This window comes from Sitophilus oryzae, unplaced genomic scaffold (genome assembly GCF_002938485.1).
Source record: "Sitophilus oryzae breed Bouriz unplaced genomic scaffold, Soryzae_2.0 scaffold_1620_pilon_pilon, whole genome shotgun sequence".
In the NCBI taxonomy this organism is placed as follows: domain Eukaryota; kingdom Metazoa; phylum Arthropoda; class Insecta; order Coleoptera; family Curculionidae; genus Sitophilus; species Sitophilus oryzae.
Genome location: NW_022146304.1, coordinates 1942095 through 1958983, shown reverse-complemented (window position 1 = coordinate 1958983; position 16889 = coordinate 1942095). Strand labels below are relative to the sequence as shown.

Sequence of the window (16889 nt, the reverse complement as noted above, 5' to 3'; positions counted from 1 at the left end):
TGTTCAAGAATATTATTTGTTTACCAAAATTTAGTATTTTGTGAAGAAACTATGACTTGACATGGATAGTTTGCCACTAATATTTTAATATTTACCAAGTATATAGCAGTGAGAAGTTTTTCTTCTTTAACGAATTATCGAATAGGAGTATATCTTACTTCGTTGTTTTTGGCAGGATGTATAATTTAACTTGTCGGTATTAGCTTTATTTCTACTATTGCTCTCATCCATATTCTAGATCTTAGTTTTCATGAAGTGAAAATCTTGAACTGAGTAGAGGTTTTATAATACTTCATGAAAACAGATCTGGTGGATGCTTCCCAGCCCAGACATGGAAATGTTCAAGAATATTATTTGTTTACAAAAATTTAGTATTTTGTGAAGAAACTATGACTTGACATGGATAGTTTGCCACTAATATTTTAATATTTACCAAGTATATAGCAGTGAAGTTTTCTTCTTTAACGAATTATCGAATAGGAGTATATCTTACTTGTTGTTGTTTTTGGCAGGATGTATAATTTAACTTGTCGGTATTAGCTTTATTTCTACTATTGCTCTCATCCATATTCTAGATCTTAGTTTTCATGAAGTGAAAATCTTGAACTGAGTAGAGGTTTTATAATACTTCATGAAAACAGATCTGGTGGATGCTTCCCAGCCCAGACATGTAAATGTTCAAGAATATTATTTGTTTACAAAAATTTAGTATTTTGTGAAGAAACTATGACTTGACATATATATATATATATATATATATATATATATATATATATATATATATATATATATATATATATATATATATATATATATATATATATATATATATATATATATATATATATATATATATATATATATATATATATAGTTTTGCCACTAATACTTTCATATTTACCAAGTATATAGGTATATAATCCAATGTAGGTGTTTGGAGGTACTGGCTTACCGGAGTTGAGGTCAAATATTTTTTTGCCTGTCAGGGTAGTTTCAAATTTCAAAAACGAATCCTGTCGATTTTATCAATGCCTTCGCTTGAAACGGAACCTTCGGTTCAAACTCTGTTCTCGATGATAATAGTACTTAAAAGTTTTTATGAAAGCAATTTATCTACTTTTATTTTTAATAGTGGCCAAGGCTTTGTCTTTAACTCACCGTCTTGTTTTTCCAATGTTCTGTAACCGCCTTAATTTTTCTTGGCCAGCTGTCAATTCTGAAATTTTATCTACCCTATACAGATGTACGCTTAAATGACTCATCAATAAATATAGACGTGGACTCCAAAAGTACAACTAAATTTTTGGATTTAGTACAGTTTGATGTAGCGCTCCCCCCCCCCCCCTATTATATTTAGAACATGTGCGTAACAACGGGTAAAAATTGTGTACACTTTTTATTGTAAGACTACGCCGTCTGGATCAGGCTGGGGTTGGATGATTCCCCGAGTGTTTCAGCTATTCACAGCAACGTTTTCTTCTTTAACAACTACTAAACTGTCGATTTTTCAACGTTCCATCGCTGCAAAAAATGTTGAACTATGGCTTGGAGATGTTCATAATTTTTAAGTTGTGTGTCCGGAACGGAAGTATGGTCTGATTCTGGAAGTGCTGTTAACGACCTTCTCACCAAGAAATGACCTGGAGTAAGCGGCGCAGGATCTTGAGGAAGGGAGTGGGGATAATGATTGGAAGTTTAGAACTTCCCCAATTTGAATTAACATTGTGTAGAGATCTTCATAAGTAAGAGCAGAACCACCTATAACTCGGTTCATAGGGTACTTGATGCTCTTTACCCCTGCTACCTATAAACTCTCAAATTTAGGCGCTTCAGGCGGAGTAAAGTACCAATATTTACCTTTAGTTGACAATGTTGCGACTATGTTATCCGAACTTGATTCTATATTTTTAAAAAGTATGGAGTTAGACCTGAAAAAATTAGTACCAAATGTATCGTGGCTTACCTTGTCTCGTAATAAAACATTTCAGTGCAGCAATAAAAGATGTTGTTGGTAACGACAACTACATATACACATTTAGTGCTCATTCAGATAAATTGTAAACACGCCTTTATTCAACTAATTAAAAACAATTTAAACGCCTAATAATAGTAAAAATATCACCAGTCCGCCAAAAATGATTCGTCCCCCGCCGACGCCGATAGATAGCTTCCCCCGCCCGCCAGCTGACTGTGGCTTGCAGCGTTGCCGATGCTACTTCGCCGTGCCCGTCGCCACGTTGCCATTTTCCTTCGCCTCGGAAAAATCACTGGTTACATTCGGCCATCCTGAAAAAGAGATTAATGCCCTCATTAATTTAACTCTCCAATAAATCAATCAGATTTTGGCGATCTACGCCAACGCCAACGCCATCGCCATCACTGTCATCATGCTCACTTTAATAGCCTCGCCATGCTACTATAATATCGCCTTAAAGAATCAACCGCCACAACAGCCTTAAATACTTTATAACCCCTTACGCCTTTTACCGCCTTTATGACATATCTGTCATTTCCTAACGCCTTCGCCATTTTATACGGACCATCGAACTTGTTAATTATTTTCCGATTTACACCTTTTTTCCCTGATCAAGTTCCAGCCTGTCGCCATAACACCAGATCACCTACCTTATAGGTATCGCCTACCTTGGAGGTGCCGCCTGCAGTTGCAACTTTACGCCTTCGATCGAATACCACCTTCATTTTACGCCCCGCCTTTGTCAGGTTTTACTTGCTTTCTGTCGCCGTGAAAGAAGTTTAGACTTTATATCATCATAAGTCTCGCCTTTCGCCTGGGGTGCATTCGCCATTTGCACATCGCCAGACAGACTCGTATTTGACACCATCATCGTGTGCAAACATCAGTTGGGTCGGGGAAAACCCACTGCTTTGATTAACGGTGTGATTGAGACCCCAAACAATTTCATTGAGCCCTTCATCCCAATCAACTTCAGATATTGCACTTGCCTCTATTGCATTTAATAAAGTACGATTCTGCCTTTCAACCTGACCATTCGCCCTTGGTGTAGCAATTGCATTCAACACGTGTTTTACACCTCGCCCCGCCAAAAATTCAGCTAACGCCTTGCCTGTAAACGCCAGCCCGCGGTACGCCAAACGCCACGCCTCGCCTTGGATATCCAAATTCGCCAAACACCTCTCTTAATTTGAGAATCGCCATTGAAGACTGCAATGTCTTCATCGCCTTCGCCAGTATATCGCCACGCCTTTTTGCTTCGACAGAATAGGCCTAGGTAGTCAATATGCACAGTATCAAAAGGAATCGCCACCCTTTTGATAGGCTGCAACATACCACTCGCCTAGCCATTCGCCAAAAGCACAGCTTTAACACGCCTGGACATATTTCCTAACCAAACGCCCCAGTTTAGGAAACAAATAGGTTTGCTTTAGCAAACCCAAACACCTATCAACGCCTGGATGACCAATGTCATCATAATACTGACGTACCAAGCTAAATTTCGCCATTGCAGGTACATATAAACGATCTCCAAGTAAAGTTTTCCTATACAAACGCCCATTCGTCATTTTGTACACACGCCTTTTTACGCCTTTATCAGCTGTACATTCAGTCAACTTATTCACCAACGCCTGCGCCTTGGGATCTTGCATCTGAACCGTCAAAAACCAATCCTCCTCGCTCAAGTTCACCATAAGAACTTCAGCAACAGGATTTCGGCTCAATGCATCCACATGTTGCATCTTGTGACCCGCCCGATACTCAACTGCCATGTCATATTCTTGTAGAGTCATCCACCATCATGCAATTCGAGGAAGAAGATCCTTTTTCGCCATGGTCGCCCTAACAACTGAACCACCTCAGTTACCACCTTAACATGAACACCAATATAAACACGATAACGCCTCAGAGACTCAACAATCGCCGATGTTTCTAACTCATAACTATACCAAAACTGTCCAGTCGCCTGGTAGCCCTGCTATAGTAAGACATCGAAACCAAGTCGCCGCTCGCCTGTTTCTGCATTAGAACATTCGCCAAGCCCAACTTACTAGCATCCGTATGCAGCTCAGTTTCCGCCTTGCTATCGTACAAACCCAATACTGGTCTACTCGTCAGCTCCGCCTTAAGTTTTTCACAAGCACCTTGTTCAGGATCGCCCCAACGCCATGAAACATCTTTCCTGGTTAAATTTGTCAAGGGTCTTGCAAAGATAGCAAAATCCTTCACAAACTTCCGAAAGTAGCTTGCTAAACCTATAAACTGCCTTACGCCAGGGACATTAGTAGGAACTGGAAAATTTTCCACCGCCTCACAGTGCGGCCAATTCGCGAAAACGTGGCCTTAATTCAGACGCGCTGTTTTAGAACCAGATTTCCACCAAAATTCGTTTTAATATGGTCGTAGATTACAATAAAATAAAAAACACAGAATAAACAAAGATTGCCAGTATTTGCTATTTATTGGCATTAATACAAAAAATACAATTAAAATTAAAAACTACAATTTATTTCTACTCGTCAGAAGACAAACTTTCTTCAGTGCTGGCTGCTTCTAAATCACTTTCCATATTACTATCATCGCTGTCTGCCTCTAATAGATCACTTTGAATTTCTTCGGAAGTTTTAATCGTAACATCAGGGGCCTCGATTAATTCTAAAACTTCATTTGGATATCGCCTAATTTTTTTCCTTGGGAGTTGTCTGATGCTGGATATAACTGGATCTGAAGTTACTAATGAAAATAAATTTAAAATATCTTCATTGCATTTCTCTCTTGAACATTTCCTGGAAAAGCTCTCTCTAAATTTTTTGAAGTCTTTATTTCTGGCTTCCTGCGCTTCTTCGGATAATTGGCCGATGGGCAAGAGAGCTGAAGAGATAACTTCAGGGCCGTGAATTAAAACTTTGTGCACAGTTGGGGGCATTATATACCAAGGGTATTGGTTCACAAAATGTTTAGCTGTATTTAAAGCGAAACTTCTAAATTTTTCAAGATTGATGTCATATCCACTTGAATTTGTAATTAATATAGTGTGGAATCGCTTGATTAAAGTGACATCTACTTCGGTTACTTCTGAAGAAACTTCCGCATTCTCAAAAAATCTTCTTGCGGTATTGCCGTCATTGGAACACCCAAACCCCGGCTTTGGTTTATCTACAATCAAACCTAACTTTTCTCTAAAAAGATTTTGTATCCGTTTTTTATTGGTTTCAACTAGAGCGTTGTCCGTTCCTCGTGCCTGCCATTTCTTTATGGGCATTCTATATCCTATGTGCAAAATACATTCGAAAAAACGTATCCAGCTGTGCAATGTAGAGAGCCCAAATTGTAAATTTGAATCATATCTCGTGATAAACAATCATCAATATTATTAAACTGCTTCGATGTTGCTCCACATATAAAACACTTTTGGGTGGATTTAGTATCTGTTAGTGCATTGCAGATTTTCCCGTCCACCATGGAAAAAAAATAAAGGATATGGCGTGACAGAATCTCATCTCCAAAATTAATGGACGTGGGTTTTAAATTACTTAATTCACAGTCTATTCGGTTTTTTTCTGCTTTTGAATGTTCAGTGGTTTCTTTTGTAAAATTAATTTTAGTGGGCAGCAAACCTTGTCGAAGAAGGACGTGGATTTTGCCATATTACTGCCTTAGGATCATGATAATTTAAATTGGAATTTGTTAGCATCCGTAAAGGTACCAATGAAGATATAAAAACGCTCGAATCATCAAGGTTTGGGTCACTAAATCTCTGTTTATAAGAACTATGACCTGAACTGCCATCGAAACCCCATTTTGATATTAGATGCATGTCTTTTAATAGTTTCGCTGGTAAAGTCAGAAATCATCTTTTGAACTTCAATTACTCGTTCTGCGGTGTGATCAAGCAGGTCTTGCATACTAACTTCAGCAGAAGTCGCAGTTATTTTTCTATTATCTACGTTTGGGTAACATCCTTTTTTTGTTATTGCAAAACTTTATAAGATGGAAATCTTTCTTTATCCTGAGCCCTGATAAGGTTGTACTGGTGCTGTGTTAATTTTGCTTCCACATATAAAGCAAATTAAGCTATCCTGACATAAGTTTTTGTTTTATTGTAAATGTTCATTGCCTTTCTGAATTTTTTTGCGCGTGTGGGTGTTGTTTCTGTTACTTCTTTTATTAATTTTGCGGCTTCGGTTTGTCCAGAGGATCTCAAGCTCATTTGAGTTGCATAAGTAAGTTCGTGAAGCGGTGTTCGTTTTCTAATTTCTTGAGTCTTTTTTCTCTTAGATCGTTCAGAACTTTCAAGAAAAGGCAACTCTGGGCGACCGCGACCGCGCGCCGATTCTTTCCTTTTTGTAGGTTGCTCATGCTCATACATTTGAAAGGCTATAGATGTCTTTAGCCACTCATCATTATTTGCTGTGAATCTGTCAAATGTTCTGTGCGATTTTCCCATCTAGTTTTAAATTGGGCCATAAAATGTGAAACAATATGGCGGAGTTCGTTTAGATTTTGCGTAGGACAATTTGTACGCTTTTCCAAGTATTCTCTTAAATAGGTACCCCGATCTTCCAGTCTTTTATAACCTGACTGTTTCATTACATCAACGAGAAATCCTCTAGTTAAAGACAGTTCATTAGAACCCGATCCTAAAACAAAGAAGTCGCACTTGTCAAATTTTTGTTACATACTGGATAGGATGTGTATATTTTGAAACAACAATATACCATATGCATATTATATGGTTGTAATCAGAAAAGTATGTAGAATTCAAAAATCCTGTAATATACAGCGCGTTCCACTGTTAAAAACGATAAATCTGGTATGACAAACTTTTTGGGCACCCTGTATAAAATAAAACTAAACGGCGAAAACATTCATGAATACCCCTTCAAAATGTTTTTTGAATCATGGTTTTATCTCAAAAAACAAACAAGTTAAGGAAGAATTCAAAATAAACGCGAACACCCTGTACCACTTCAAAGCTTTTTTAAAAATTCAATTTTACCGAAAAGGGCAAAAATGGGCAACATTTTTTAAATCCCACCAAATGTCAACTTAATAAGGAATATTTTGGTGTAAAATTTTTTACGTGGAAGCTTTTGGAAATGTACTATTTGCAAAAGGTATAGAGGTATAGAAGGTATAGAGTTCATGATAACAAATAAAATCACAATAATAGTTTTACAAAAATACACAATATCAAAATCACTACTGAAATGTACGTTCGCTGACGACCAAATAGCAACTAAACTAAACGATCTGTTGCGCAGTTATAAGGGCTGGCAAAAACATTACCTGGGTGGAGTTAGGTAGTCAGGTACCTAACCGTTAGGAAGGATGCAATTAACAGCAATTTAAACAAATCGTTTGAATTAATGCAGGTTTAATGGAATCAGCCGCCTGTGCGCCCAATGCTTTCTTACCCGGCCGAATAGCAACACTCGCCATGCCTAAATAATGAATTCGCCAAAAAGATACATTTCGCCAGATTCAACTTAAGCCCCGTCTTGGCTACAAGTTGAAGTACTTTTCCAACAACGACAAACCTTCCTCTATAGAAGACATCATCCATGCACACCAGAACCAAAACCATGTCGCATACCGCCAAGCATCTTGTTAACCACCTTTTGAGACACCGCCGGGGCATTCGCCAACCCAAATGGCACCTTCAGGTATCCATAATGTCCATCCGGAGTTACAAACGCCGTCTTTGCCACCGAATCGCCATGCACTGGAACCTGAATGCCTTCGATTATATCGCCTCTCCCGTCTAACGCCTTCACCCTGCATAACGCCTCTATAACCCTGTATAACGCCTGAACGCCTTAGTCCTGCGCCTTCTCTCGAACTATCACCCGTTCAGGAAAAGACAACCTATAAGACCTATACACCACTGGCTTATCTGTCGTCAACTGTATTCTCATTTCCCCCAGAATAGTCACGCCTAAATCGTCATCGCCTACAGAGAAACAAACCGCCAACTTCTCTAACAACGCATGCAATTTGTGTACATTATCTTTGCCTATATCGCCTAAACGAATAGTATTCCAATCAAGTTTAAATAGTGAATTAGAACTTATTTGGCCTACCTTAACAGTAACTTCGCCTATAAGGGTGCATCTCGCCATGACGCATCCCGTCTTCCAAATCATCTGTTTTTCGCCTACGTTCTTCACATGTAACTTGGAAGATTCACCGCCAGTCAGTACCTGTCCGCCTATTGCCAATACGGTGCCCTTCTTTTCAAACCGTTTGACAGGTACCCAATACTTTTCGCCTTGTTTTCCGCCATACACCACCACCAATAAGTCTGCCTCTTCGCCAGGATCCATGCTTGTGTCCTCCAAGCATAGCACCTTGCGTAACGCCATCGCCTTGTCATCCTCCAAAGTGATCTGTTGGATCATCTCCACTGCTGGGTCAACCCGAGTGAGCTTCGCCTTGCCATCGGTGACCGTTAGTGTAACGCCTGGGGTAGCTAACGCCGGTTGACCTAAAAGAAGATCAGCGCCAAAAAGATCGCAGTCTGCAATTACCGCCTTAACATGTATTGCGATGCCGTCCACAATGATAGGTAATTTTACCTCGCCTTTCACTGTGCACGTACCGCCGCCAAAATCCTGTAAAACCACAGACGATGGATCAACTTTAATATCGTCACCAAGAGTATCGAACATTTCGCGCCTTATAATGCTTCGTTCACTCCCAGTGTCGATATATACGCCTTAAGTTTTACATCACCCTGTATAACCGCCAGTTTTTTTGTATGCATTTTCAACAACATCGACTAGTCTCACCTGACAGTGCTTCGCCTTTGGAATCGCGCCAGATCCGCCTCCTGACGGTCCTCCACTACGACTAGGGCAAGAAGGGGTTGCATTACTGCGTGGCCACATACCCTAAGGCTTCGGCCACCCCTCACCATCGAGCGAAATCACCCAAGGAAACCCACCACCTCCAACTCACCAAAAATCAGCGGGGAAAGAATATGCATCAGACCGGCCACGTCGAATCTCTAATCACCGCCTCCGCCCAATTATTCAATGTTTCGACCCTTCCCTCAATAACCCCCTTAAGCCCCCTAATTTGGAAGATCGCCGTACCGAATTTACTTCTACCTCTACATCTGTCTAGGCTCTTACATGTTGTTCTGATGTGTTCAACATCTTCCTCTCCCTCTCCACACACACAGTCTCCCCTCAATCTGCCACCCAGCTTAAAACGGTATAGGTAACTCTCAAAGTTACCATGCCCCGTTATGAACTGTGTCGCCTTCTGACTTAGCGGGACTAAGTCCCGTCCCACCCTCCCGCACCACTGGTAGGCATTCCGACCCTTCTCACTACTGTCCCACGCCGCTTGCCATTTATTTAATATAATTTCTTCCAGGACCATTCTATTTTTCTTTCGTCTAAACAAACCCTCAATTTCTATCTCAACCCTATCCCTAACTCTACCTTCAGTTGCACAAGTATCGGCTATCCTGTTGCCCATCTCCGTTCCTTTTCTCACCCACACCACTCCAATCTTCTTATCCTTTGACCACATTTGCGCAATGCGTTTCTTAATCTCTAGCACTGTTCTGTTCCTTATCTTGCTGGCCCTTATTAGCTCGACTGTCGCCATGCTGTCAGTGCGCACTACTACGTTACCCCTGATGTTCATATCGTCTATAAACCTGATACCCTGCCTCACTGCCAGAGTCTCCACCTCTGTGCAGCTGAGGTCATTGGGCGCTCTAAACGATTTCCGTATCCACTCTCCCCCGGCATTTTCCCATGCAATCCCTATCCCTGAATACCCCTCTTTGACACTCCCATCCACCCACACATTCATACCTTCCTCAACCATTCCCCCCTTAACCCAGTCTTCCCATGCCCACGGCTCTTCTCTATGTTCCACCACTGCGTCCCTTCTTTTACTACCCCTTTCCCCGTACCATTCTGCATGCATCTCGGCAGACAGGATGCTCAGAGGTACCAGCCCAGCCAGCACGCACAACGCGTCCGTAGACACCGTCCTGTATGCCGGCACAACCGCCAAACCGAACATCCTGTCTACCGCTGCCAACTGTCTGCTCACTCTAGAGTCTAGTGCTCGTACCCCCCAGATTTCAGCCCCGTACAGGACTGCTGGCTTCAGAGCACCCTCTATGATGTGTTTCAAGGTCCTTTTCCATCCCATTGCTCCTTTCCCTTTAATTCTCCCTGTAACTTTACAGAGGACCTTCCCTGTCCGTGCTCTGACCCGCTTCAGGTGTTCTATGAAGTTTTGTTTTGCATCTAAGTCTATCCCCAAGTATCTTATATGACCCTTTAGGTCCAGCTTGATATCCCCCATTTTAATCACTGGCTCCCTGACGTTACCCTTTTTTGCGACGAACATTCCCATGGTTTTTGTTAAATTGTATTGTAAGCCAGACTTATCCGCCCATCTTATGCAGCTATCCCAGCATTCGCTCCAAACATGTTCAACCTCCCTAGCCGATGTTCCAGAAACAACCAGTACCTGGTCATCGGCATAGGCTTGCACATGTACTCTAGCCCTCCTGTCCCACATGTCCACTGGTAAGTCTCTGTTTTTGTTCGCCACTAATCTGCTGTTAATTTCCTCTAGATATCTGAACCATCCCGCCATTCCCACATTCCAGAGCACCGGACCCAAACTGGAGCCTTGAGGACATCCCCTGTTAACCCTAATCTCAACACCGCCGCTGGCTGCAGTGCGATCCTGCAGGAAACTCCAGCAAGCAGCGATCTCTTTTCCCCCCAAACCACCTCTTCTGAGCTCTTTAACTAGGTCCCCAAACGGTGTTGAAAGCATTCCTCAGGTCCAACGCCACCACCAAAGAATGCTCCCCTGCCCGCTTGTTGCATCCTAGGACCTCGATGAGACCATTCAACGCACCCACCGTGTTCCTTCCTCTACGAAAGCCATACTGATGTTTGTTGTGTATCCCATCCCTTTCCCACAGTTGCTGTACCCTCTCAGCAAGCAGCTTGTCAAGCACCCTGCCAAGAGAGCCAACCAAACAAATTGGCCTGACCCCACCTCCTTTCTTAGGTACCCATGTAATGTCTCCCTTCTTCCAAACCTTCGGGAATACTCCGACACCCAAACATGCGTTGAATAGCCTCACCAGGTCTACTTGTCGCTCCTTCCAAACGACCTTAACAAGTTCGTTTGGGATTCGATCTGAACCAGTGGCTTTGCCCGGTTCCAACCCTCCTACCGCTCTATCTACCTCCCCTACCGAGAATTCTACTACCTTTCTTCCCTCATTCATTGCGTCTCCAATCAACCTGTCCCATACCTCTCTTTCTCTCTCCATCTGCGTATTAATGCCGGGGTGATGTTTCTGTAGCATACCCCTATGCCAGTCTTTCATGTCCAGACCCTCCTCAATGTTACCAATTTGCCTACCTCTTCCTCCTTCTATTCTTCTTAGGACTTCCCAGACTCGGGCCCATGGTTCATTCTCCCTGACTTCTTCCAATATCTTCCTCTCCCATTCCTTTCTTTTCTCCCTAATAGCTCTCTTGTAGTTAGCCCTTTCTTCCACGTATCTTTGTTTATTACGCAATTCTTCCGCTCCTCCACCTACCCTTTCCCTTTGCCAACTTTTCCGGAACCTTCCCACTGAACTTCTCATTGCTTGCAACTCCAGATCCCACCACTCCCCCCCTTTCTTTATTTTTAAAGTCCGTCTTCTGAAGAATTTTTTACATATTCCCATACATCCTTTGTTAATGCTTTCAGCCGCTTCCTCGATTCCGGTTTTACATTGCAAGTTCCAAGCCCCTACCTGTAACTCCCTTACCGCCTTTCTTATCCCGGTCCAGTCAGCTCCCTTAATGTCCCTAGTTGTTCTGTATGTCAAGGCTCCTGTGACTGATCCCTCAATGTTGAAGGAAATCAGTCTGTGGTCACTCAGACTTTCCTCCACCAGCACCTTCCATTCTGTAACATTGACCCCTCTAGCCCAAGTGGTGTCGACCCAGCTTTCTCCCCTAGTACTACTAAAGGTTGCTGGCGACATTCTATTGTTGGCGCATCGAAACCCACCCCTGATCCCCCATTCCAATAGCTCGCCACCTCGCTCATCCGTAACGCTACCCCCCCAAGCTTCGTTCTTAGCGTTAAAGTCGCCAGCCACTACCCATCTACCCCTGATCCCGTTTGTTTTCCCCCAATCTATATCTTGTATGGCCTTGACTGCCCTACCCCCAGGCTCATCATAGATTGTACTTATAAGCATATTGTTAGTTGCCACAGTGGTCCTATTTCTGCATGACAGATCCTCGACTAGTAACGCTCCAATACCCTTTCTAATTTTAATCTCAACTTTGCTGTCAGCCCCCTTACTAAATGAGTCCCATCCCTTATCCTTAGCCCATGTCTCCTGAATCATCACCATATCGTAGACCCCCTCATTAGCCTTGACCTCCAATAAATTCGTTGCCTCCCTTCCCCTCCCCAAATTGACCTGTAGTACTCTCATTCCCCATAATCAACCCTCCCCGAATATTCTCTGATTTTCCTTTCATATACGGGGCACTCTCTGTCTACTGCCTCATGTCTTCGCATATCATCCGCGACCATCAATTACAATTACAACGACAATATTACATTATTATTATTACAACGACAATATTCCTTCCCTACATGCGTTGCCTTCGTGTCTGATCACCCCACATTTGTAGCAAGCTACCACTTCCTTGCAGAATTTAACTACGTGTCCGAACTTGCAGCATCTTCTACACACTGTAACGTTCACATTCTCTTCCACTCTGTGAACAACCAAATCAAACGTTACACTTCCTCTTCTCATAATCTGTTTAAATACGTCTGGTGCCACCTCCAGCACCAGATGCTCCCTGTATTCACTTCTACCCTTCCTCCTTGCCACTACCTTGAATACATCTTTCAACTCCCTGGTTCCCATGGTTTCAATCAGGTCCTCATTTTCTCTGACTAGCCCCTCCACAAAGTCCTGGTCACTGTATTCTCTCTCTATACCCAGCACTACCATCTCTGGCTTCCTAATTCCCCTCTCAATGATTTTAACCCTACTATCCCCTTTCAATCTTTCACCCACTTTCGTCCACTGCTCCTCATCCCTACACTCCACCACTAAAGTTCCCCCTGCATACCTCCTAATACCCTGCACTCCATCCTTGCCCACAATATCCGACGACAGCCTATCTTTGACTGCCGTCATGACGTTGGTATTAGGCTCCTGCCCCTCCACAACAATTTCCCTCTTTCTTGGAACCTCTGGGGTCTTCCACGTCTTTGGCCTCTTATCTTCAACATCCCGTGTTGCGGTCATTTGTGCGTAAGTTTTCGTTTGTAATATGGGTGCTGTCTTCGGTATCTCAACTGGTGTCTCAACCGTCATCATCTCATTTGTTCCCATTGACATGCTACCCCCTTGATTTAAACTCAGTGGTGTCTTCACAACTCTATTCTCAACAATACATTTCTCTAACCTTAAGAATCGATCTTCCGTCCTTTTCGCCCACATTCTAAATATGCCTTCCAACTTATCCCCCTCCCTATCTACGCTCGCCTTCCCCTTTATTTTCCCCCCTCTATCTTTACCCTTAATCTCCCCTAGCGCGATAGCAAACGCTGTGAAGATGTCTGATAGATCATTTAGTCTATCGGACACTTCCGTCTGTTCAGCCCGATTAAACTGTATTTTAGATCCCGAGTACCTCGTCGTAGCCGCTCTGATGCTCGCGATACAGGTTTTAACTTTATTGAACTCAACATTTACATTAAACCCAGAACAGTTTTCATAACCCTTAACCCCTGTCTCCTCTTCCTCCTCCTGCTCCTCTTCCTCGCTTTCCTCGTCTTCCTTCTCCTCCTCTTCTCCTGATTGACTGACCATTGTCCCCTCCTGTTGTTGTCCTTCCTGCTGCTCCTGCTGCCTAGTACCTCTTCCTGATGTTCCCATTGCTTCCGTCTCCCCAACGATGGTTAGCTCCTCATTGACTCCCCTCTGACTTTCCTCCGCTTCTTCGATGGATTTGCTAAGAATATCCTCAGCCTCCCCCATAGCCTTAGCGAAAATGACCCCTATCTTTGCCTTGCTAGTTTCCAATAATCTCCTTTTCTTTTCTGCTTGCTCCGGGGATTCTTGTTCTTCAGGGGTATAGAATTCCTCCTCCGTACCCCTGAACATCCTGACTGGAGATCTCGGCAGGCTACTTCTCCTGGGGAAATTTCCACCGGACTCTCTCAACTCCTTTTCTAGTCTCTCAATGTCCATGACCTTTCCTTCCCTACGCCTCTTGGATCCCTCCTGAGAGTCATCCCTGTCGGCCATTGTATCCTGCGCTACTACGTTCTACAAGTATGTAAACTTATTTGGTAAAAAGGCGAGCCCTAAGACTCGCCACTACACTACGCACTACCAACAAATTGTATATGTACGTAAAGTTTTTTGCATAAAAAGGCGAATATCAGAATATCTGATATTCGCCACTGCGCACACTCGCGTCGACTAATGTAGGTTGGGCTACCTAATAACTATCTAACCTAACTTAACTACTGACTTATCTTAATGAGGTCTCTGCCTTTTGGTCCTTGCCCTGCGCACTCACCCACCAGATGAGCCTGCGTACTCCAATCTGTGGGGCCCCACACTGTCAGCACCTGCGCACTACTGATCACACCACTAACAAATGGGTCTGTGCCCCCGAAACTATACTACGGTTATGGAGCTATGCCCCTTGCAAAGATTGCGGTTATGTTCAAGTTGAACCGAGAACTAACACACGTCTTACCCCGACAACAGTAAGACACGAAGTAACTACGACTAGGGCAGTCAAACCTGTCGTGTCCCTCCTTTCCACACCGCATGCACCTTTCCGCCTTAGGTTTGGGGCAATTGCGGCTTAAGTGGTCCCCCATTATAACACCGGATGCCAGCAGATGTACTTGCCACCAGTGTCGATCTTGCCTCCGGCCTCCTCGCCTTCGATACCACTGCACTGTAGCTAGCTGGGCCGCCACGCCGTTTCAGTTCCATGACCACTAGCTGCATGACGCCTGTATCTGTCAAAATAAGACAAAACCCAGTATACAAGTATACATATATCGCCAGGGGTTGAGCAAGTAAATGCCAGTGCATTCGCCTGCAGATCGAGAGGTAGTTCTTCAATCAAGCACGAAAGCGCCTTTGTGCCTGACAGCTCGCGCCTCTCAATCAACGCCATTTTGTCGTGGTAATAGTGGGTCATGGTTTCGCCATCCAATTTTCCCCTCGCCATCATGTCTTTTTTCCTTCGCCTCGGAAAAATCACTGGTTACAAAATATTTCAATAGGCTGAGATGTGACACGACATTCAGGCAACTCTACCTTTTAAAAAACTTGTACTATTGGTTTTGCCCTAAGGCACACCACGCAACTTCTTGCTATAGTTCTGGAACTACTAAAACCTGCAATAGGCCAGAACATTTGTCTAATCGAATATAGTAGTTGACCACAATGTAATAATTTTAAATGGACACGAACCTTTAAAATTAAGGATTAATATAGTTAAAGAGTGATTATTATGCAGGTGGACGCTTCTGAAAAAATTGGACGCTTCTGATCTGCAGAAAGGTTTGCCTTTTGCATTTACTACTCTAAGTATCCTAAGTTCATCTAAATAAGGAGTTAAACATAAAATATTACTACAATTTGACAAACTTTTACTTTTCAATAAATAATATATTAAATAGTTTACGAAAAGATTGGTTTTGAGCTATTGACCTGAGATAACAAATTTTTATTTTTGAAGACGAATATCGACAAAAATCTGTGACGACTTTTCTGTCTTACCCAAACAGAAAGAAAAAAGTATCCGTTGCTCAGGGTGAGAGGAGAGCTGGGTTCGTAGGTAAGGCTTCTGGCTTGCGGTGATTTTCTAATGTTGTTAAATATTAAAATAAAAATATGATGATATTTAGGCTGCAAAGATTTTAATATTGATGTTAAATATTTGTATAGATATGGCCAAAGACAGTAAAAAGGGCGCCACTTACTTTGTTTATGAAAGAGGTAAAGTAAGAAACCAAAATGAAAAATATTTTAACACAAAATAGCTAGAATAAAGTAATCAGCAGCAATAAGGGTCTATTTATGTTTATCAAGAATAAAAGTCAGAGATAACTATACTACATTAATTATTTATTTAAAAACGAACACAAGTACCAGTTAGTTTCAATGATCCCAATAAAACTGTAAGTTATTTTAAATAAATTCGAATTTAGTAACTGTATTCTTCGAACTATGCTACTTAATATAAAAACGGGTGAAATTTATGTACCTATATATAAATATACGATGATGTTTCGAAACATGTCGTGTACAAAAACCTTCAAGAATGAATACGTGTTAATAATTTTCATATAAAATATTCATAACAAAGCAAAAGTATACTGTTTCAATCAAATTATAACTTATAACGTTAACTGAAAAGTAATTTTGACTCTAAAATATGGGATAAATAGCAATAATTTATAGAGATAATAAAACTGTTGTCTCAAAAATTGTAAAATAAAAGAGTACCTTTTGTATCGAACTTAGGACTTATCTGTATAGTTTTTTATGATGTTGTAAACAGGTAGATAGGTAGTCTCCAGACTAACAGAAGTGGAAGCAGATGACTATGGCAGCAGGAGTCTTCGATATCAGTAGAAGAACAAACGGTCATGAATGCTGTCTTAAGATCTACGTAGGTCCATACAAAATGAAAGTGGGTGAAATTTAAGCGGCATACAATTACTGTGTCCATAGGATTACTGTGGTCATGTAATTACTTATATCTAGGTCCTAATAAGGACTAGATATTATATCTAGGCCCTTACTAAGGTCCTAATAATTACTTATGTCCGTATAATTACTCTATAAATAAAAGATAGC

At 42.0% G+C, this 16889-nt stretch overlaps 1 protein-coding gene across 2 annotated transcripts; it reads right to left on the bottom strand.

Annotated features, from left to right (window-relative positions):
• Positions 1-2057: 2057 nt before the first annotated feature.
• On the bottom strand, positions 2058-8821 carry LOC115880238. Of its 2 annotated transcripts, XM_030897405.1 has the most exons (3): positions 8554-8821; positions 8059-8508; positions 2058-2286 (listed from the first exon to the last, which is right to left on the bottom strand). In XM_030897405.1, the coding sequence occupies exons 1-3, from the start codon at positions 8644-8646 to the stop codon at positions 2272-2274; spliced, it is 558 nt and encodes a 185-aa protein (XP_030753265.1). In that variant the 5' UTR covers positions 8647-8821; the 3' UTR covers positions 2058-2271. The 2 variants fall into 2 exon arrangements, with proteins under 2 accessions (XP_030753265.1, XP_030753264.1); XM_030897404.1 differs by having other exon boundaries at positions 8059-8821.
• Positions 8822-16889: the final 8068 nt, after the last annotated feature.

Excerpts from the sequence above, each read along its gene's own strand:
- LOC115880238 (XM_030897404.1), bottom strand. The coding sequence starts at position 8,646 with ATGTTCGATACTCTTGGTGACGATATTAAAGTTGATCCATCGTCTGTG.